This window comes from Choloepus didactylus, chromosome X, assembly GCF_015220235.1.
Source record: "Choloepus didactylus isolate mChoDid1 chromosome X, mChoDid1.pri, whole genome shotgun sequence".
Classification (NCBI taxonomy): Eukaryota; Metazoa; Chordata; class Mammalia; order Pilosa; family Megalonychidae; genus Choloepus; species Choloepus didactylus.
In genome coordinates this window covers 32,170,760-32,194,427 of record NC_051334.1, presented here as the reverse complement: position 1 = coordinate 32,194,427, position 23,668 = coordinate 32,170,760, and the positions used below count along the sequence as shown (strand labels likewise).

Genomic DNA, 23,668 nt, shown 5'->3' with positions numbered 1-23,668 from the left:
CACTTGGGTGGGTCACATCTCCATGGAAAGACTCAATCAAAGAATTACAGTCTAATCGACACTAATACGTCTGCCCACACAAGATTGCATCAAAGATAATGGCGTATTGGGGAACATAATATAAACTGGCACACTCCCTTATAACCCCCTGTTATAGACATTTAGCTTTGCTATATTGCCTTTGTTACAATTAATGGAAGCATCTTATAATGTTGCTATTAAGTATAGACTCTAGTTTGCATTGATTGTATTTTTCCCCTATACCATCCAGTTTTCAACACCTTACAATGTTGACATTCATTTGTTCTTCCTCTTTTAAAAACATTCATATATGTGTACATTTAATCACCATCACTGACCACTCTAGGTTTCACTAAGTTATATAATCCCAGTCTTTATCTTCTGTCTTTCTGGTGCCATACATGCCCCTAGCCTTCCTCTTTCAACCGTACTCACACTCATCTTTGTTCAGAGCACATACAGTATTGTGCTACTATCACACATTATGCTACCCATTTCTGGAACTATACAGTCAATCCCATTTACCCTTATGTACTCCTTCAGCATCAAGTGCCCATTTTCTAACCTCTTTCTATCTCCTGATAACCTGTGTTCTCAGCTTGAACTCTCAAATTTCACTCATCAATGTTAGTTCATATTAGTGAGTCCGTAGAGTACCCATCCTTTTGCTTCTTGCTTGATTTCATTCAATGTAATGTCTACTGTCTATCATTTTGACTTTTGGAATTTATATGTCATATCTTATTTTATGTTTTCCCTCTCTCTTTCTTTTTACTCTCACTGATAGTCTTCATTTCTACTCATTTCTCCAAACCTCTCTCTCTTATCTTTTCCTACCTGCTTGTATTGGTCCCTTCACTATTTCTTGTAGAGCAGATCTCTTGTTCACAAACTCTCTCAGTGTCTGTTTGTCTGAAAATATTTTAAACTCTCCCTCATTTTTGAAGGACAGTTTTGCCAGGTATAGAATTCTTGGTTGGCAGTTTTTCTCTTTCAGTATCTTAAATATATCATACCACTGCCTTCTCACCTCCAAAGTTTCTACTGAGAAATCCATATATAGTCTTATTGAGCTTCCATGTATGTGATGAATCGCTTTTTTCTTGTTGCTGTCAGAATTCTCTCTTTGTCTTTGACATTTGTTACTCTGATTCTTAAGTGTCTTGGTGTAAATCTATTCAGATCTATTCTGTTTGGGGTATGCTGCTCTTCTTGGATCTGCAATTTTATGTCTTTCATAAGAGATGGGGAATTTTCATTGATTATTTCCTCTATTATTGTTTCTGCCCCCTTTCCCCTTTCTTCCCCTTCTGGGACATCCGTGGCACGTATATTTGTGTGCTTCATGTTGTCTTTCAATTCCCTGAGAACCTGCTCATATTTTTCCATTCTTTTCCCTATCTGTTTTTTTGTGTGTGTGTAGGATTTCAGATGTCCTCCCTCTAATTCCTGAATCCTTTCTTCTGCCTCTTCAAATCTGCTGCTGTTTGTCTCCTTTGTGTTTTTCATCTCTTCTATTGTGCCCTTCATTCCCTTAAGTTTTGCTAATTGTGTTTTCAAACTTTCAAGTTCTTCCTTATGTTATCTAGTGTCTTGTTTATGTCCATCATCTCTTTTGCCATATTTTCCCTTGAGTGGTTGATTGGATTTTTGAATTGATTTAGCATATTTGTTTGAAGATCTTTAATTAGTTGTTTCACATCCTGTATCTCATTTGAAGTGTAAGTTTGTTTTTTTGACTGGGAAATATCTTCACTTTTTCTAGTGTGAATTGTAATTTTTTGTTGTCTAGGCATCTTGTTTCCTTGATTACCCTAATCAGATTTTCACAGACCAGATGGGCCCAGGTCTCAGGAAGAGGGTGTAATCAGCATCAAGTTTCCCTGAGGATGAGAACGGGAAAGTTGTCAGACTTTCCTGTGAGGCCTCTAGATTCTGTGCTTTTCCTATCCTGCCCAGCAGGTGGCACTTTTCAGCCTGCAGCTCCCCACCAGCATGAAGAGGTGCATTGACTTTAATTCTCAGTACACCCTATCCCTGCCAGGGGCTGAGAGTGTCAGTAGCCAAGCTTAAGCTGTTTTTGTTTTTTTTTTCCCCTCCCATGCCTGTGGTCTGAGTCCTCTGATGGAAGGCAGCCACTTGAGCTGGGCCCCACTCCCCTTTTCTTAGGGAAAATAAGCCCTTTAGGTATTTATCTCCTACAGTTGACTTCTTACTTTGTCTCTCTATCTATCTTAACTCTACCCTTGCCTGGGTCACTGCTGACAATTGAAAATGCCTGAGGCTTTCTCTAATGAGCTAGTTATTATGAGAGAAAAAAAAGGGAATAAAGAAACAAATACCCTTTTCAGAGCCAGTCCCCCAGCTCCCAGTTACCAGCGAAGAACCAGATTTGGTGCCTGGTTCTGTATGGCCCTTTTCTTGGCACACAGCCCTTTTTCAGTATTCTGTGTTCAGCCGACTCCAAAAGCCTCTGTTTTTATTTATGTTTTTTTTTTTTTTTTCTGTCAGCCCTTCCTCCTCTCTGCTGGGAGGAAACTCCGGGTTCCTTCCCTGCTTGCTTCAGGTTTATCTGTGCTGGTAGCTTGTATTAAGCAGTCCAAATTTGTTAACTAAAACTGCAGTTGGAGCTTGGTTGAACTACCTTCCCTTTCTCCTAGTTGACTGCTTCTTTTTCCCACAGAGAAGTGTTTTAGCTCAGCCTGCCATGCTGGAGGGGGAATGGTGCCAGCACCACAGTTTGGGGAGTTTTACTTACAGTTCTTATGCTGAGATCTCAGCGATTCCACCCATTCCAGACTAGTGTACAATGTATGTTCAGTCACAGATGTCCCCCAGCAGTTGTTCCACACTATTTACTAGCTGTTCCTGACGTTTAACTAAATTCTACACCTCCCAATGCTGCCATCTTGCTCCACCTCTGACTATAGGCTTTTGAGGTTTCGTTTTCCTTGCTGTATTCATCTGAGGTAAGCACATTGCTCCAGGTCTCATTGTTATTCCCACTAATGCTATTTATGCTCATTTATTATTTTAGTCCTCAAATATATATGGGCAAATTATTCTTGGGAAGACTCTGTAGTAGGTGTTGTACATGCAAAGTTAAGGAGGATTGAGTGACTGGCTGAGAGCATGGCCAATGCAAAGGCCCTAAACAAGGGACAGTTTGGCTTGTTGGAGGAATTGAAAGGCCTTTGTAAATGGTGAGGAGACAGCTGAGGTATGATAATGGGATTGAAATATAGGTAAGGGTTTTGTCATGTATGGCAGTATTTCAATGAGGGTAAAGGACTCAGGTTTGGGGTTCTAGGCTGTGAGGAAAAGCTGCATAGTGTTTTTAGTAGAGGAGAGACTGGTAAAGAAAGTATTGGTGAGGTCACTGGAAGAAGAGAGAACAGTTATGAGGGCAATGAATTAGTCCAGGTAAGAGATGCTAGGTATCTTATATCAGGTGGTAGTTATGATAATACAAAGACATAGTATCTTATTTTAGTCCAGTCATTAATCTATAAACCATTTCTGTTGTATTTATTCATTAATTCCTTTTCACCTTTTTAAAAGTCAAGATGCTTTTTGCTTTGGAATTAGTCATCATTGCCTCATCCATAAAGACCCTACCTTTATGCAGGTTGCATCTAGGACAAGCTATTTATCCTACAAATCATGAGTAATTATCAAACAAAACAGGAAATTGCAGAATGATAGTGGTAACAAGATGCTCTCATATTCTCCTTCCCCAATATTTACTCCTAATTTGCCTGAGGCATAGGTCATACTTTCTTAAACACCCATTTCTGGGAACTGGAGCAACATACTCTTCCTCAGTGACCCTCAGTTTGCCAATTTATAAGATAGCAACAATTACACATGTCTGGCACACTTCTCAAATGTAATTGTGAGACAAGATAGGAAAACATAGTTTGTTAATGCAAAATTATTAGGAAGTGTAAAGAATGATTATTATTATAAATAAGATGAGAATGATTATCATTATAAACAGGATGACTGGCCACGGATTAAATATTTTAACCTTGCTCTTTCACTCTTGCCTCTGGTTTGTTCTAATTGGCTCGCTTATTATTCTTCAAAAGAGAAATATGTGGGTGTTTTCTGTGAGAGTAGGGGAACATGAGATAGCTGTTTAAAATTCTATTTGAAGATATTATTTCACAAATGAAGCATTCAAAATATGTTTACAAGGAAATGTCAGTAGAAAAAATAAACATGCTAATGCTTTTCCCTCCTTTCTTCCTCCTTTCTACCCCAGTTCTCATTTGGTTCTGCCCTTTCTGATTTCTGCTGTCTCCAGTTCTGTTACCTTCATGGATATGAATTGATGATAAAATGACAGCTAATGCAATAAAGGTTTACTAAGACATCTCTAGCCACAAACTTGTTTTGACACCACCATGCTGATATTGATCAATTACAAATCTTTAGCAATGTATATCTGAACTAAATGAGAGAACTGACTGCCACTGATTTCATAATGAAAATAATTAAACCAAGACAATATCTGCTGACATGCTTGAGTTAGAAGCCTTAAGAAGAGTAGGCTACATGATTTTTTTCTTTTTTGGTTTGTTTTGTTTTATGATGTGGAATACCCTTGGGGTGGTGGGAGGTGAGGGGGAGGAAAGAAGACAAAACTTCCAACTGTGGAAGTATAAGAAGACAACTGGCATAGGGACAACTGAAAATTTTCTTCTCCATGAATAAACTAATTAATTTGATTGAAAAATGCAACCTGCAGAGAGCAAAAGAGATTTACTGACATTTCTACAAGGACTCATAAGGATCAGCACAGCAAGTTCCATCAACTTCTCTGATAATTGTAGTTAGGATATGCAGGGGGAATCTAAAACCTTTGTGTTGGTAAGGGAAAAAGATGAAAGCAAATGAGTAAGGAGGCCAAGTGAAGTTATGTTCTGGATGACAGCAGAAGGAGGAGAGCTATGAATAGTATCTGGGTGAAAACACAAGCCATAACATGGAAATAATTGTGAATCACCATCAACACTTTGAATGAAGAGAAAAATATGTCCAACAAATCTGCCTCATTGTTTTTCCTTTCTTTTTTTTTTTTCAAAAGTCTGTTCCAATCTTGGAATGAGGTAATATGTATAAGAGTTGATAGAGCAAAGGAGTGGCTGAAAGAAATGGGCGTGTTGTTTCCTCCCAAGTGAAGTGACAAACATTTTGCATATGTAAATATATGAATGGATTGGTGAACAAATGAACTGAATTCTTTAGATAGTTCCAGTCTTTGAAATGGATCTGTTTACAATGAGCATTCTAAAGATGCACAATCTCAAGCTCCTCCTTGTTTTACATCATGGTTTGATAAATTCATTCATTTTCTACTGCTTCCAGTAATGTTAAAGTGATAGATCCTTGGTCTTCCTTGTACCACCAGCATGAGCGTTACCTAAGAGCTTGCTAAATATGCAGAATATCAGACCTCATTCTAATATACAGAATTGGAATCTGCAATTTAGCAAGATCCCCGGTGATTCCTTTGGGCATTAAAGTTTAAGAAGCGCTGATCTAGATGAAACAATTATAAAATAGAAAAATCCCTACTCCTTCTTTGTAGAACTCTAGTTTAAATATCTTCTGTCCCTATTTTTCAGTCAAATAAGGTTAGTCAAGCATTTTTTTTTTTTAGGATTTTTTTTTTATTTTGAAATAAATTCAAAGTTATATGAACAGGTGCAAAAACAATACTAGCCCCATACACAGAATTCCATCATACCCTGACCCCCCCTCCCCCGGTAGCTCAATCTACCAACTTTAACTTGCTGTCACATTGCTATTTCTTTCCCTCCCTCCCTCCCTCCCTCCCTATCATCCATCATCTATTGCTCTGTCATCTGAACATATGAGAGTTAGCTGCACACATCCTTGAGCATTCACTATAATTCACGTATACACTTCCCATGAACAAGAACATTCTTTCATGCAATCCCATTAAGCGCAGCTAAGAAGTACAATAGATTCAACAATGGTACAAAGCTTACATTCTGTATTTCCTTTTCCTTATGTCTCGACTGTGTCCCTTTGAGCCACCTGTCCTCTATCCTCCTGTCCCATCCAAGTTCATCCTTAGTATTCAGTTGTCATGTAGTTAGACTGACTGTTTTTTTTTTGTTTTTCAGTTGTGGAAACATATATACAGCCTAAATCTTCCCATTCCACTCCCTCCGTAGCCTTTCATTAGTGGGATTAATCACGTTTAGAATGTTGTAATGCTCTTTCCCACCATCCATTACTAGAAATTTCCCTTCACCTCAAACAGCAACTCCACCCTCATTTCTTAACTCCCCATTGCCCCTTCCCCCATTTCTCTTAACCCAAACTCTACTTTTCATCTCTATGGCTATATTCTCTGATAATTTCTTTTTGTTTACTGTGGGGCTTAAAATTAACCTCTTAAATCCATATCAATCTTGTTTTTCTTTGATACCACCTTCACTTCAATAGGACACATAAACTATGTTCCTATACTCCTTCATTCCCCCACCTTTATATACTTGTCTAAAATTACATATTTTACATTGAGTTCAAAACCACTGATTTGTCCTTAGAGTTTATGTATTTTATATCATGTAGGAAGTGACTAGTGGAATTACAGTTCAAAAATTATTGACTTCTATTTGTATTCCATTGTGGTTGGAGAATATGCTTTGAGTATATTCAATGTTTTTTTTTTTTTAATTTCTTGAGGCTTGTTTTATGTCCCAGCTTATGGTCCCTTCTCGAGAAAGATCTGTGATCACTAGAGAAAAGTGAGTTTCCTGGTGATTTGGGATGTAAGGTACTATATATATGTCTGTTAAAATTCTCTATATCTCTTTCTCCTTTCCCTGTCTCTCCTCCAGCAGGGCTCCCCTCAGAATCTGAAGTAGGGCAGGTCTTTCATTGGCAAAGTCTCTCAGCATTTGTTTGTCTGTGAAAAATTTAAGCTCTCCCTCAAATTTGAAGGAGAGTTTTGCTGGATAAAGTATTCTTGTTTGGAAATTTTTCTCTCTCAGAGTTTTAAATATGTCATGCCACTGCCTTCTCGCCTCCATGGTTGCTGCTGAGTAGTCACTACTTAATCTTATGTTGTTTCCTTTGTATGTGGTGAATTGCTTTTCTCTTGCTGCTTTCAGAACTTGCTCCTTCTCTTCAGTATTTGACAATCTGATCAGAATATGTCTCGGAATGGTTTTATTTGGATTTATTCTATTTGGAGTTCACTGGGCATTTATGCTTTGTGTATTTATATTGTGTAGAAGGTTGGGGAAGTTTTCCCCAACAATTTCTTTGAATACTCTTTCTAGACCTTTACCCTTCTCTTCCCCTTCTGGGACACCAATGAGTCTTAAGTTTGGACGTTTTATTTTATCTATTGTTTCCCTGAGATCCATTTCGATTTTTTTGATTTTTTTCTCCATTCTTTCTTTTGTTCTTTCATTTTCTGTTCTGTGGGCTTCTAGGACACTGAGATGTTTTTCGGCTTCCTCTAGTCTTGTATTGTGAATATCCAGAGTCTTTTTAATTTGGCTAACAGTTTCTTTTATTTCCATAAGATCTTCTATTTTTTTATTTACTCTTGCAATGTCTTCTTTATGCTCTTCTAGGGTCTTCTTTATGTAGCTTATATCCTGGGCCATGGTCTTCTTGATGTCCTTTAAATCCTTTGCCATGTTTTCGTTCCTCGATTGTAGAGCTTTGATTAATTTTGCGAGGTATACTGTATCTTCCGGTATTTTGGTTTGTGTGTTTGGATTTGGATTCTCCATATCTTCTGGTTTTATCATATGCATTAAGATTTTCTGTTGTTTTTGGCCTCTTGGCATTTGTTTTGCTTGATAGGGTTCTTTCAAGTTGTAAAGAAAAAGGGATATCGATCTAATTTTTCAGGAACACAGTTTGGTGATGTACACGTTCTCTAACTAACCAGCAGATGGTGTCTGTGAGTCACCTATATCCCTCGAGTCAGTTCTCAACCTTTTTTCCGCTTTGCGTGGGGAAATGATTCTTGTGGGTTCAGTTGGAGAACTCAGTTTGGGTGTGTTGCTGGAGCTGTCCACCCTGAATGTGGGGGGTGTGTACAGGTAGCCAGGGAGGAAGAGCAGTTCTAATGTTCAAATCCCCCAGGATCCCGGAGATTCAAGGCCGCCGCAAAAGTCTAAGACTTCATTTCAATTCAGCCCCAGCCTCTCTCTCTCGCTGATCCATAAACCACCAGACTTGGTGTAGCATCCCTGGGTTCTCCAAGCGGATCCTCCCTCCCAGCCGCGCTCCTCCAGTAGCTCAGCCAAGGGAAGGCTGTGCTACGTCATCAGTGCGCGCCGTCCCACAAGGGAAGCCCTGGGCCGCCGGGCCGTGTGGCGGCGCACTCCCCGTCTGAAGCAAAAATGGCCGAGCGGGGTGCCTCAGCCCCCTCCTCCTCGCACCGTTCCTCCTTCCCAGCTCCGGGACAACTGGCGGGGCTCTGGGCTGTGGGCACGGCCCTGGGCAGGAGTTTATCCAGCCCTCCGGGGGCTAGCTGCTAGCCACGGGGTTTCTTTCTGCTTCCGGCTCTCCCCTCCGTTCCCCTGAACCCAAGGGTATCTGCTGCGGGCTATCTTCCCGGCCAGACAGCAAGAGGCCAGCCCAGCCCCCTCTTGCTGTGTTTTACTGCGTGGTTCCCACAATTGCTACTGGAGCCGCTCTTTTTTTTTTTTTTTTTAGAAGAGCCAGCTGGTCTCCATACTCTGAACCCTGGCTTCCCCAGCCCGCCGCGCAGCTGCGGGTCTTCCAGCCAGCTTACTCACTTGTTTCAGAATGCTGACTCCCGGTTTCACCAAGTATATGACCCCTCTGGAGCTAGGAGCCCTTGTCCAGCTGGTGCATCACTGTTACCGGTATTCTAGGTCACTTTCTGGTTTTTAGCTAGTGTTTTTCACAGAGGCGTTTTTTTCGCCCTGTCTCAGCTAGCTGCCATCTTAGTTCTCGATCTAGTCAAGCATTTTTAACGACTTTCTTAGAAGCTCCCAAAATAGTGTTGGTGTTGTCCCATTCAGTCCTCAAATGTTGATGTCACCTCCCACAGGTGATTAATGGGATGACAAGGTATAGATACAATGATATATATTAGAGACAATATACCAGTATTGGCAATTAATTATTAGCTTAAGAAGCCACAATTAGTAACACATTTTGGACAAGTTGTTAATGGATATGGCCATGATTTTCTTTTGTAAATAACAGAAAGAATGTATGTTTAAAATGCAGAACTGTCTTGCACACTTATGGTTTTAATTTTAAACAAGAAAGCCAGATCTCAGGAATTCATGGAAGTGAGAATGGAGTGTAGCATTTTTTGGAACAATGCTTTTACACAAAGAAATATTGATTAGTATTAGAAAATTAAGTCTTTTTGTTCATTCATCTGTCTAATAATTAATATCTACCATATACTTGGTATTGTTTTAGATACTGTGGATATATCTGTGAGCAAAACAGACTTACTCCCTCTCTTATTGAGCTTGTATTCTAGTGAGAGGTAAAAGACAATGAAAAAAATAAGTTTATCATGTCAGGAGGTATTAAATGATAAAGAAGGAAAAAGGCAGGGAACAGAGTGATCAAGTGAAATACAGTTTGTGTTATTGTATGGAGTGTGGTCAGGGAAGGCCTCTCTGAGAAGGGAATATTCAAGTAGAGACTGAAATGAAGGGAGGGAACAAGAAATGCAGATAGCTGAGGCAAAGGGAACAAGCAAATGGAAAAGCTCATGAGGCAGGTGTGGAGTTGGCATGTTCAAGAAACAGTGCACCCAGAGCTGGCAAAAGGTAAAATGATAACATTATAAGTTGCAACTAAAAAAAATGATTCAAATTAGATTAATAGACTATCTCCATAAGAGCAGATTTAATGGAAATTGGCATTTTTATAGTGTTAATTCTGATATTTCTGATTGGGAAAGTGTTTGCATTTTTATGCTGTCTTCTTATGCTTAATTGATAGCTTATAGCACATATTCATTCAGGAAGTATATATTGTGTGTCCAGTATATGCCAGGTAGTGTGCCAGACACTCTAGTGATAGTGCACGACTTATACATTTTTGGACATTGTTTTTATTTGGATTCTAGATCTTAAAACTCATTTCCAAGGGCATTCATTGAGCTTTGATAAATGTTACAAGCCTAGGGAGTTGAAAAATACTAATGTGCTTCTTATGGCACACTCATTACTGCCGTCAACAAAAAGTCTTTACATATGCGTAACCATGCATTACTGAAACTCTTCTTTAACAAACAGAATAAAATCAAGATTGCTTTTCTATTTTAAAGCAATGTTTGCTCTTTTCTGACATAGAATATATTGTATTTTCTTATTTCTACATTTAATGAAACACTAAATGTTTTAAATATCTGACCATTCATTTTCATGATGTTGTCATATGTTTGAGGTACAATGTCTCTCAAAGGATATAGTGGTTCATACAATTAAAGTAAGAACAACTCATGCTAAGAACAACTGTTTCAACAGTAAGAACTGTAATTTTCATTGGGTGACAAGAAATAGTAAAATTACCTAATAATGACAATCTCTTTTTAAAACCCCACCAAATTACCTTCGGTGGTGGTTTGAATGTATTATGTCCCCCAAAACGCCATTATCTTTGATGTAATCTTGTGTGGGCAGACATATCAGTGTTGATTAGATTGTAATTCTTTGAGTGTTTCCATGGAGATGTTGGTGATGACTCTAAATGGATAATTTCCATGGAGGTGTTGCCCCACCCATTCAGGGTAGGTCTGAATTAAATTACTGGAGCACTATATAAGCTCAGACAGAAGGAGTGAGCTTGCTACAGCCAAGAGGGACACTGTGAAGAATGCACAGAAGCTGAGAGAGTAGCTGCAGATGAGAGATAGTTGGAAGACAGCTGTTGAAAGCAGACTCTTGCTCCGGAGAAGCTAAGAGAGGAAAAATGCCCCAAGAGCAACCGAGAGTGACATTTTTGAGGAACTGCAGCTTAGAGAGGAACGTCCTCAGAGAAAGCCATTTTGAACCCAGAACTTTGGAGCAGATGCCAGCCAAGTGCCTTCCCAGCTAACAGCGGTTTTCCGGACACCATTGGCCATCCTCCAGTGAAGGTGCTCGATTGCTGATGTGTTACCTTGGACACTTTATGGCCTTAAAACTGTAACTGTGTAACCAAATAAACCCCCTTTTATAAAAGCCAATCCATTTCTGATGTTTTGCATTCTGGCAGCATTAGCAAACTAGAATACCTTTCCCTTCCTTCTATTTCTCCATCTTCATCACTGCCATAAATGAAATGAGGAATAGATACAGAGTAATCTCTAAAAAAAGTAAAAGTGACCTTAGTACAGGCATTATAGCAGGATGGTTAAGCAGGCCCTAGCGCTACATTACGTAAGCTCCCAGCCTCCTACCTCCTCTTGCTTGAATTTTTACAAAGGAAAGGCTTTGTTTTCCCATCTGTAACTTGGAGCCAATATCAGTTCCTGCATCAGTAGGATTAATTGTAATGATACCTCTTTTGTCTGTCATGATAAATAAAACTTATAATTAATAAATGAGATGATAATTAAAAGCCCCAAGTTGTACAAGGTTAAATTACTATTTAATGGTTAGATCATTTATGGCTTGCATAGTATTAGTTTATAAATACCTGGGCAAAGTCTTTTTTATGCAGCATAAACCCTCTGTGTCCATGTTATCTCCATGCATCTGTTTCTCGTTAATCCTCATGTGGCCATGTTGCCTGGACCCAGCTACTCATTTGGCACTTGTGGGCACCCAAGGGCTGAAAAAAGGATTGAGGTTCTCACACATGCTACAACCTGGATAAACCTTGAAGACAGCATGTTGAGTGAAATAAGCAGAACCAAAAAGATAAATATATCATCTTGCTTATCTGAAACACCTAGAATATGCAAATTCCTAGTGACAGTAGATTACAGGTTACTAGGGGCCAAGGGCTAAGGAGATTGGGGTGTTATTGCTTAAAAGGTGCAGAGATTTTCTTTGAGGCAATGAAAAGATTTAGGTAATGGGTGTTGGTGATGGTAGAACCATACTGTGAATGCAATCAATACCACTGAAGTGTACACCTGAAAGTGGTCAAAATGGGAAATTTTGAGTTGTATATATGTTACTACAATAAAAAGTTTTAAAAACCTTATGGCTGAGTGCTATTCACTAGCGTCGCCTGGCTAGAGAACTTTTTTTTTTTTTATAATCCTCTATCAGAACAGGACTTGCAAAGTATACTATCTTTTTTTTTCAAATTCAGTTTTATTGAAATATATTCACATACTATACAGTCATCCATGGTATACAATCAACTGTTCACAGTACGATCATGTGGTTATGCATTCATCACCACAATCTATTTCTGAATATTTTCCTTACATCAGAAAGAATCAGAATAAGAATAAAAAATAAAAGTGAAAAAAGAACACCCAAACCATTCCCCCCATCCCACCCTATTTGTCATTTAGTTTTTGTCCCCGTTTTTCTACTCATCCATCCATACACTGGATAAAGGGAGTGTGATCCACAAGGTTTTCACAATCACACTGTCACCCCTTGTAATCTACATTATTATGCAGTCGTCTTCAGGAGTCCAGACTACTGGGTTGGAGTTTGGTAGTTTCAGGTATTTACTTCTAGCTATTCCAATACATTAAAACCTAAGAGGTGTTATCTATATAGTGCATAAGAATGTCCACCAGAGTGACCTCTCGACTCCATTTGAAATCTCTCAGCCACTGAAATTATTTCATCTCATTTTGCTTCCCCCTTTTGGTCAAGAAGATATTCTCAGTCCCACAATGCTGGGTCCAGATTCATCCCCAGGAATCATATCCTGTGTTGCCAGGGAGATTTATACCTCTGGGAGTTGGGTCCCATATAGGGGGGAGGGCAGTGAGTTCACCTGCCGAGGTGGCACAGTTAGAGAGAGAGAGAGGGCCACATCTGAACAACAAAGAAGTACTCAGGGGGAGACTCTTAGGCACAATTATATGCAAGTTTAGCCTCTCCTTTGCAGTAATGAGCTTCATAAGGGCAAGTCCCACGATCGAGGGCTCGGCACATCAAACCACCAGTCCCAATGTTTGTGACAACATCAACACCAGTCCAGGTGAGGAAGTCCAACACTTCTGCACCTTCTCCCAGCTTCTCGGGGTGGGGGGGGGGGCTGTAAATATATTTTTTATTCTCTGCCCAGATTACTTTGGGATGTGTCACTATTTCACTCTAACCTATACTAATACTTTTAAAAAGTATTCTGATTTAATTGTTTGGATGTAGACCTGGGATGTCAGTTTTAAAACTTCTTTCAATGACTCTAATGTGCAGCTCCTCTTATATTAAGGCATTATGAACAAACCTGATTTAAACATCACCTTGATTTATCACTTTCTTAATAGAGTAAATGAAAGAAATCCATACAAGGGAGGTAAAATAGCTGCATATTTAAGCATATGTCAGCATTCTGGAAGCATCTATTTGCATGCACATAATTCCTGAGCTAAAATCAAATTTATGTAGTCTATTCATTAAAACAATTTTACTGAGAGTTTCAAGTCAACAGTTTAAATAAGTAAATAAATTAATTTTAGTTTTCATCAGTGTGATTTTCATTACTAAATGAAATGAATTTGAAAGTAAAAAGTACATTAAAATTCAGTTTCTCTAATTTTACTGGTAACCCTCACTTAAATCAAATTATATAGGTTTTATTGCCAACTTAAAACATGGAATTGTATTTTGCCTGTAAAACTTATTAATTGAACATTGCTAGTGGCTTGTTTCTAATCTAGACATGCATAATAATGTTTTACCTCCCCTCATTAGTTGTATTTCTTATTTGAGAATTGCATATAAGCTAATAATTTTGAAGTCTAGGAAATTGGGACTAAGGATCTGTCTTTCTAGAAAGCTCACCCTTCTTGGTACTGGCTATTTTAATTGTAATCCCCTAGGGCTTATAAAGTCTATGGTTTTAGGTCTTTATTATTGTAGTACCTATATTCCAAAAATAATTATCCCTGTTATCCAAACAAAAAGTAAACAAAGTTCAGCTCTTCACAGGGTTTGCCCACATGGACACTGCCTATTTTCTAGACTTGTTGTCTTATCCTCAAGTCAATTGTCCTCTCAGAAGTTTCATCCTTAGGAAAATCCTGTCTGATGCCTATGGGGGTTAGTCTCATGTTAAATAAATTGTGCACTAGACACAATAACTGGCAGTAGCACATTCCCCTGTTGTGTCATATTCATTGTCAGATATCATGGGGATCAATGAAGGAGAGCAGCTTCAGTGGTCCTATCCCCTCTCCAAGTCTAAAGGAATAATAAAATGGAGGGTTTGGGCACCTTGAGTCTGATTCTCTTTGATATTTTCCTGCCAGTTTCAGATTAATATGTCTCCTTAATCTTCTGAGTTTGAGCAGGGCGTAACTAATGGATCTCATGCTCATGCAAACACACTCCTTAAAAAGATTAACAGTGATTGTCAAATATCCAATTTTCTCACCTGGAATCTTGCTATTCAATATGTGGTCCATGGCCCAACAGCATTGGCCTCACCTGGAAGCTTGTTAGAAATGCGCATTCTCAGATCCCACCCCAGAATCTGAATTTGCACAAGAATCCCTAGGTGATTAGTATTTGAGAATCACTGATCGAGTTCCTGGGGCCACAAATCCAAATGCCCTTTATGGGAGCTAGAAAGATAACATTAGTGAGTAAAGTGAGCTGGGTATAAAAGAAGACAGAGTGGTGGGGAGTACGACAAACTGGAAAGCTCGTGCTTGGTCTATAAAATACAATTAATATTCACCTTTACAAATTGTTGCCATGTGGGAAGGCAGGTTTAGTGTTGCTAAGTCATGTTCTATGCTCTCAAGATTGGCCGAGTTTGAAGTTTACAGGTGATATCTCATGATTTTTAACTATTGGCAACAAATTCAATTTATTTTAAATTAATATTAGACCAAATCAGACATTTGGACAGATGATTATTTGCCAATCTCTAGTGAAGGCCTGTGATACGGAAAACAAACATTTACAGGGGTAAAACATATCTTCTCAGAATGTTCTCACAGCGTGATGAGTGCTTGGATATTTCATGCCGATTGGTGTCCCGCGACCACCACCACTGTATCCTTCTGTTTTCAGACATACTCAGAGGTTAATTTCAAGTTTCAAACCAGTGAAATCCCTGCCTTCTGGAGCCTCAGGTTAGGCAGGGAATGCTCACACTCTCTGTAAGTAGAGGTGAAGGCAGGATGAGAATGGAATAGTCTCAGTGTAAAATAACTCCCAATAACTGCCTGGGAATTGGCACTTGCCCTTCTAGTAATGTCAATATTAATAATACATTGGTCTCACCAGAGTTTGGGTGAGTTGTAGATGCAGATTAAAGTTATTTAGAGCAGTGATTTTCAAACTTGAATGTGCATCACAATTACCTTGAAGCCTTGTTAAAAACACAGATTCATATGCCCTATCTCTAGAGTTTCTGATTCAGTAGGTCTGGAGTGGGACCTGAGAATTTCTATTTATAACTAGTTCCCAGGTAATGCTGATGCTGTCGGTCCAGGGACCACACTTTGACAGCCACTGGTCTAGAGAGGAAAAGCAGGACTCTGTTTGACCAGGAAGCATTGACAGGACTGTGCTAGTGGTTAAAATTGTGAACCGCACAGGCTGCATGCTCCTTGTCCCCGTACACTACCCATGACCCAGTCACTTTGGCCCTCCCTGAAGAACCCCCACCCAGACATTTCAACATTCCACCTACACAAGGTGGAATACCTGACAAAGCACTTATGAGGACATCTGTTCTTATTGGTTAACCCCTGAGTCTCAGTTTATAGGATGAAACCACTATCAAAAATAAAAATATCATGTTCATACTTCAGATTTTCAGGCAGAGTTCAAGAAATCTCCTGGGTCCCAGGGAGTAGTGAGGCTGTGGTCCTGTGCAACTGTCTACACCCCTTATACAATCAAGCTGCACTGGCTTTTCTGGTTCTCTTTGATGCCTCAGGGCCATTGCACAGGTGTTTTCTTCTGCCTAGAAAGCTTTTACGCCCTTCTTCACCCACTTCCTCTTACTTCAAGCTTTAGAGTTCTTCAAATATAGTACTTCAGTGAAGCCTTTCCTTACCTCACTGACTCAATGAAGTTGCTCACATTTCATTACATGACTGCAATTATAATCAAGTGACTAATGGCCTAATGAGCAATGTTACCCCCACACCCCCAGAATATTAGGGCTGTGACAGTAAGAGCTGTGTGGGTCCTGTTCACCTCTCCAACCCTAATATCTAGGTACTCAATAACTGTGTATTTAATAAGTGCATGAATCATTTTCTCAAGTCTCAACTCTCAGGCTATGTGTTCTGTGATACCATTCCTAACGATCCCAGTTCAACTTGGGCTCCTTCCATGCACCCTCTGAAATGTGTATACATTCTAATTTATAATGGTTTTCTCCTCATTGTGTAATTGTGGATGCATCTCTTTCTCTAATAGTCTCTAAGCTACCTGAAGATGTGGGTAAGGTGTTTTCTTTTGTCCATTCCTAACAGATTGGAATTTCCAGCACAGCTATGGAACTGAATAAATATTTGTTGAATGAAACATCTGTTGAAACATGAAGACATATATAAAAAGAAAATCCCTTAGTAATCTAACAAATATGTGTTAGACTTCAAACATTTCTTCGCCTATAAGTAATAATGTGGGATTTTTTCTTCAGTTTTTCAAATGTGGGATTTTTAACTTAACGTAATAACAACCCAGGCAGGAAAGACAACAAACACAAGGAATGATACTGTAGCCAATTCTCATGAAATCTTGTTATCAGGTCAGTTCTGAAGGGATGTAGTGAAGCAATAAAGTGAAAGATTTATATACCTTGCAATGCTGGGTTGGTGTTCATTGTCTAAGAGGCTTAATCTTAGCAACTTTCTGTCTTTGTTTCCACTTAAAGGGATGCCTCATCTATATTGTTTCACAAAAAAAGATGTCTGCTTTTTCTGTTTGATAAATGAAAGCTCATTCTCATAGACTTCTGATTGCAGTGTCCCTCAGAGGAACTGGGTCTCTAAAATGTTAAAATTTAAAAAAATGGCCTTATCAAAATTATTTTAAATGCTCTCATTTATGTGTATATTTTGTGTTTTAAAATATGCTGATTAAAGGATATCTCTGGTGAACACTTTATAAATCAGAATAATAAATCCCTAATTGAAAATATATCTTCTCTATTAGCATTATAAGATCAGTGTTCACTATATTGGTTTTTTGGTATATTAGATTTTCTAAGATGCTTTAAACATGCTTTTCATAAAGAGTATTAACCTTGAAATGTGTATTAATGCTTCTCATTTGTGTCTCAAAATTTTGTTCAATTAATGGATGAAATAACCTCAATTTTTATTTTACCCTCACCATAAAATTGTGTGATTGTTAAGCAAAGTATTATCCCATGTCTCTTATGCTGGAAATGTAGTTTAGAAGTCAAAAGAATTTGCTTCCAGGGCATATAGCTGGCCTGTACCTAGCCTTTGGACTTTAAATCCATCACCCAGTCCACTATTTTGTCTTTGAAAATTTACTACTACACTTAATTATTTCTACATAAGATATGGCCCTGAAAATTAATGGTTTAAAACAATGACTTGTATTTCATAATGATTCTGTGAATCAGGACTAGGGCCAGGCTCAGCTGGGTTGTTCTTCTGCTCCAGGTAATATAGCTAGGGTCACTCATGGAGCTACATTCAGCTGGAAGCTCACCTTCCAAGATCGTATTTCATCCTCCAGGCCATTCTCCACACAGTCTCTAATCATTCATTAGTCTAGCCTGGCCTTCCTTATAGCAATAGCAGCTATAAAATACAGCATCAAGCTTGAAAGAGAGAATACAAATGTCATCAGTCCTCCTACAGCCTACAGTTGGAACTGGTATGGTGCCACTTCTGCCACATTTTGCTTGTCAAAAGAAATCACAAGGCCATCCCATATTTGAGAGGATGGGAAATAGACTCCACCTCTTGATGGGAAGAGTGGCAAAGAAGTTGTGGCCGTCTTTAACCACCACAAATACAAAAACAATGGAAGTACCGACAAAGGACAGGTATACTACTGACTCAGATCTCCAGGATGGCTCATATTTTAGCATGTCAGCATTTAGTTAGCTGTATGAAATGGAGATGTGTGGACTGTAATATGTCTGAGAAATAGCTTCAGAGGTGATTGAGAGTGGGCTCTGATTACCTTCCTTCTTTGTGTCCAAAAGATGTCAAAAAATATAAATGCCACAAATTATGTCAACTGTTTTTTACATAGCTATGGGTTTAATAATAGTAAATACAGTTGTTTTAATAGAAGAAATTAATAATATACTTCTTTCAAATTTTCAGTTTACATAAAGTTCTGATGGATCTCCAGAATCAGCAATTGAAAGATTTAAATGACTGGCTAACCAAAACAGAAGAAAGAACAAAGAAAATGGAGAAAGAACCCCTTGGTCCTGATCTTGAAGACCTAAAATGCCAAGTACAACAACATAAGGTGAGTATATTTTCTGCTGCATGCTCTCTACTAGAAAACAAACTCTGTATAACACATACACACTTGTTATGGATTATGGATAGCAGAGAATGAAAGCTTTAATTCAGAACTAGTTTTAAAATAATTTTTACCTAATTATTTTTGGCAATCTTTTTCTCAAATACGATGAAAATAGGCTTTTCATATTTGAGAAAAATAACAAATATATTCCTGGAAGAGAACAATGAAAGGTATGTGATTTATTTCCATTTTGGTTCCTAGAAGAGGGCCTCTTTGGGTATCATCTGCAATATAAATTTAAATAATAAGACCAAGTTTTCTTTTATATATTTTTACCTTCAATTGATAATGTCTTGGATCAGGCCAAACTTGATGAAAAATGAGCATCTGTAACATTGCTTTCCTATAAAATATAGCATCGATTAATTTTAATACTTCTATTGTATCTTTCTTCAGTTTATTTGTACATTTTCAGTTATGCTCCCTGGTTTCCAAAAAAACATTGGTTTCTGTGATTGGGATTTCCACAAGAATATTCCTGACCTTGAATTTTCAAAGTGATTCTTTTTAATGCTGTAAAATGTTAAAACTGGCTCTGAGTTTGAGTGTAGGCACAAGGCCTTGCCCAGTCCACAAACACCTATGTAGAGGAGCTGTCATCATTGTCCCAGGGTTAGGATTACCAGATTTATCAAATAAAAATGCAAGATACCTACTTAAACCATAGTTAAATTTGAATTTCAGATAAATATCAAATAATGTTTTAGTATAAGTATGAAATTCAAATTTAACTAGACATCCTGTATTTTATCTAGCAACTCTACTCAGGGTCTGTGCTACCTGGATTTATGTCTCAGAAAGGGAATATCTACTCCCTCAGGTTATATCTCCTAAATCCGTATCACCCAAATTCCTTCTCTCTCTTTATAACTTTTTTTCAGAGCTAGATTCATAGCTCTTTGTTTTATTTTGTTATTCACAGATAAAGGATATCTTGCTTTGAAAATTCCAGAATTTTTTTATTTAATGGGCTTCAGGTTTCAATGATGAATGGGGCTGGCCCCTGCTATTGCTGTCCCCAAAGAAATCTTGCCCCAGTAGTTTAAGATCAAGCAGTTAAAAGGAGAGATATAACTATGGTAATCCCATCCACTACACCATCAGGGGAAAAAAAACACATCAACTGTATTGTAATTTTCACATGGAAATTATGACTCACAGAGGTCATATAGATTTTAATTGGAACATCTGATAAAGAAGTTAGATCCCGTGCTGGTTCTCTAACTGTGCAACTTTTCCTGCATGAGTCATGTGCTCTGGCAGACAATAGCTGAACCTATCTTCTTCCCCTTGGTCTGTACTAGAAAGTGCCTGAGATAGTTCCTATGTGCACCAATGGTTTCTCCCTGTCTGAGAGCATTCTCTGACTGCAGGAGAGTCTCAGCCAGCTTAAGAGTGGGCAGGAAGTAGAGTTAGAATGGCCTGAGCAGTCCTCAACCAATGAAGGATGGAAGTTGGTGGATAAATACCCCAGAATCCTTGTCCCTTAGTGGCACAATTCCAAGTTGTTTTTTCCACAGTCTTTCAGAGGTTTCCTGGCAAGATTGAACCCCACCCTCTCATAGTGCCTTCTGAGATCATCTCCTAAATGAACTACTTGCACCCAAATCCTTGGTTCAATGTCTGTTTTTGGAGGAGCCTAATTTAAGACAGCTTTATTTTTTTAATCTCCCTAGAAGAGAGGTACTGATCCCAGATTTACCAAGATTTAAATGTGTGATTTTCAGAAATCACTTCATCTCTCAGGTTCTCCATTTCTTTATTTTGGAAATTAAAGTATTGAGCTAGTTCATTCCTAGTATTACCTTCAGTCCTGGTTTTAACTGGTTTCAATTTTTCCAATAGTTTTGAAATGGGAGGCATTTCAGAAAAGGGTAAGACTAAGGCCGGTAATATTGAATAGCAGAAAGCAGGACACTGGCACTGGATAGCCAGGATCTAAAGAGGAAGCCAAGAAGAATGGCTCCAGAAGAGAAGTGGAAGAAGAATGGTAGGGGAACCAATGTGTGGGTGTCTTAGGTCAAGTACTTGGAAAGGTCTTAGCTTGGGACTCTGAATAGACACTTCATCAAGTTTAGACAGACCATATTTCTGATAATTACCTGAAACATTTTGCACTGTCCTCTGGAAGATATTAAAGTGAATTGAATGGGAGATATTTGACTAATATTGTAAAATTTGAATAGATTGTTCATTACTTGAAAATATGCCATTTCTACTGGATATGAAACTGCTTCAAAGGAAATAATTTGAAACAAAAAAAAGCAATAGAATTCTATGCAGGTTGACTATGTCAAATATTACATCCGGGATTAATTCATGTAAGTGCAAAAAGAGAAACAGAAAGAATTAGTTTGCTGGCTCAGAGTGAGGGAAATTTCCACCTCCATTTTAACTGTTCAAACCCACTTCAGGATAGATTATTTTTAATAAAATTAAGACAAAGGAAAGACACATAGCCAGGAGATGGGCTGATGATTGATAATACTCTGTTGTTATTTGGAAATCATTGTGATATGAAGAAAATGATTTAACAGAATCAAACCATTTACAAAGAAGTTGAATTTTTAAAATTTGAAACATGTATGTTTTCTTTAACATTCACACTAAAAAGGGAGTATTTTTTTCTTTTGGTTAGTATTGCCAGGCTTCATAAGACAAAACAGGAGAATGCTCTTTCTTTAGGTAACTGAGTACAAGCTAAAGCTTATTTAGATAGGCATTGGTTCACGTTGCAGCTTTCCTTCCCAAGAAGTACAAATGAGTGAAAATAAGGAAATTTCTCTTTCTCACAACAAAATACAGCAGTCACCCTGAAGTGTTCAAGAAAGCATCTCCACCTGCTGCATTGCCACCCTTCTCACCTAATATAATTCTTAGGTTCTTTAGCTTTCTGTAGATAGACATCATATCCTTGAATCATCCCCCATTTTGTTTTGTTCTTTTGCTAAGTGACGTTCACAGATGGCAGAAATAAAAGGAAAGATATAGGTTGTGTTGCTGGGAATAGATGGGCTCAGGTCAGAGGTCTCTCTCTCCCTCTCTATCTCTCTGTCTCTCTCTTGTCTCTGTCTCTCATTCTCTCTCTCTCTCAACTAGAAGGCAAGATAAAAATGTTTGCAAATCTTGCAAGTACACCATGAAAATTACAGCTATGCTTCTGTATTTTCTGTGGTAGGATCCTTGCTATCTTCATTTCAACAGCATTTTGTTGTAAGGCAGGGTAGAATTTCAACCACTGTGAAATGCCATGGAAATAAGTCATTTTTATTGAATCTGGCAATTAGGCAAGGTAAAGCAATCACTCCTATACTGGTGGTTACTATTAAATCTAGCCAAACTGTTATCTCTGGGTAACTGAAAAGTTCAATGTGCTGCAAAATTTGGAAGAGAACATTTATTCTTCATAGCTATTGCTTTGGCAGAGGGAATTTAGAGGGTTGCTTTGGGTCTGAGTCACTCAAGAGTGACTTTCTCTGGGGAGCCAATGAATTGAACTCTTCATTCCCACTGTGAAGAAACATGTCAGATATAATTCTGACTGGTCATTTGCAACTTAAGAGGGGAGGTTTATTAGTGAGGTTGATAAGGAAGGAAAGGATTTCCCATGGAGGAGTGGCAATACTGATGAGGGATATGGAGGAGTAGTAATATTCTTGAGGAGATAAAGCCTGGAGAGAGCTTGAGCTTTCATTAATTGGAAATAATTTTGCTATATTAGAGGATATTTTCAGCAAAAAGGAAAATATTTGATCATGGAATAATTTGTCTCATGACACAGACTGGAATGGTGTTTAAAGCTTTAGTTCATTAACTAGGTTTGCAATTCTTTTGAGATTTAGACTTTTGTCATAGCTACATAAGCTTAATGGCAGCATTGACAAAGTCCTTACCATGGAAGCCATTAGAATTTGCAGGTGTGAATGTAACTTGTGTGGTATATCCTGACTTCAGTGCATGTCCTATATAACATGCTGATTATTACAAATTAAATAATCTCTTAGAAGCTCAGTCTTAATAATAACCTGTCTTATAAACTCTCTTCCTTGAAGCTTACTAATCTCAAATATTTGGGTTGCCATGATTGTGAAGTATCCTCATCTGGTGACCTTTAAAATGATCTAGATGTTCATGTAACAGGGAAGTTTCAGTGTAATCCTGCCAAACAATCTGACATTTCATTTCTTTCCATTGCATTCTATTCCATTTCACTGAACAAACACTTGCACAGTGAGTGTTGTGAAGAATACAGAGACCAAACATATATGGAATCTTCCTCAAGAAGCCTACTTTCTAGAACATCATATAAAGACAGAAAAGAAATGACCATTCTACAAGGTAGAATAAGGCAAATGGCATGAGAAAGATAAAAGCAGTGACTTGTCTGAGCAAAGGAATTGAGGTGGGGAAATGTCAGGTACATCACTTGCCTGGGTCAGTTACAACACACCAGCACTGTGCTCAATACTGGAGGATGAAAGCCTGATCATGGAGAAGCTTGAACACAAGGTTGTCATTTGGAGTTATTCTGTGGGTAATAGGGAGCCATATTGGACACAGAAATTAAATTGAAGAGAGCAACAATTTAGGAAAAATTATTTTACTTTTTAGGAATATATGTCTGTTAAGATAAATTAGAGCACAGAGAAACAGGAGGCCAGGAGACATGTTCAGGAGGATACTGCAGAAAGCATATAGAGCCTGAATGAAGGCAGTGACAGTGAAAATTGTGAACAGGTGTAAGGAGCATTTTGGAGATCAGCAGCAGAACCAATAGGACTGGGTTTCACGAATGAGTACAGAGCTTAAAATAATAGATTCTGAGACTGGCAGGCCATGTTTGGAGTTAAGAAAATAGGCAAAACTAAAAGAAAAGTATAACAATTGAGAGGAGGATGAGTGATCCAGAGAAGCCTGAGAATGCCATAGAATCAAATAGTGTTTTTAATGACTAGCAATCTCCCATTTTTAGCAAGATTAAA

The 23,668-nt window shown here is 38.3% G+C and overlaps 1 protein-coding gene across 9 annotated transcripts in view; it reads left to right on the top strand.

The window, feature by feature from the left end:
• The window catches only part of DMD (dystrophin), a 2,178,366-nt gene that overhangs the window by 456,014 nt on the left and 1,698,684 nt on the right, over positions 1-23,668 (top strand). For all 9 annotated transcript variants that reach the window (XM_037821041.1, XM_037821045.1, XM_037821047.1 and 6 more), the window contains one exon: positions 18,476-18,626. In XM_037821041.1, coding sequence (XP_037676969.1) covers positions 18,476-18,626 — 151 coding nt within the window. The remainder of the gene's footprint in view (positions 1-18,475; positions 18,627-23,668) is intronic.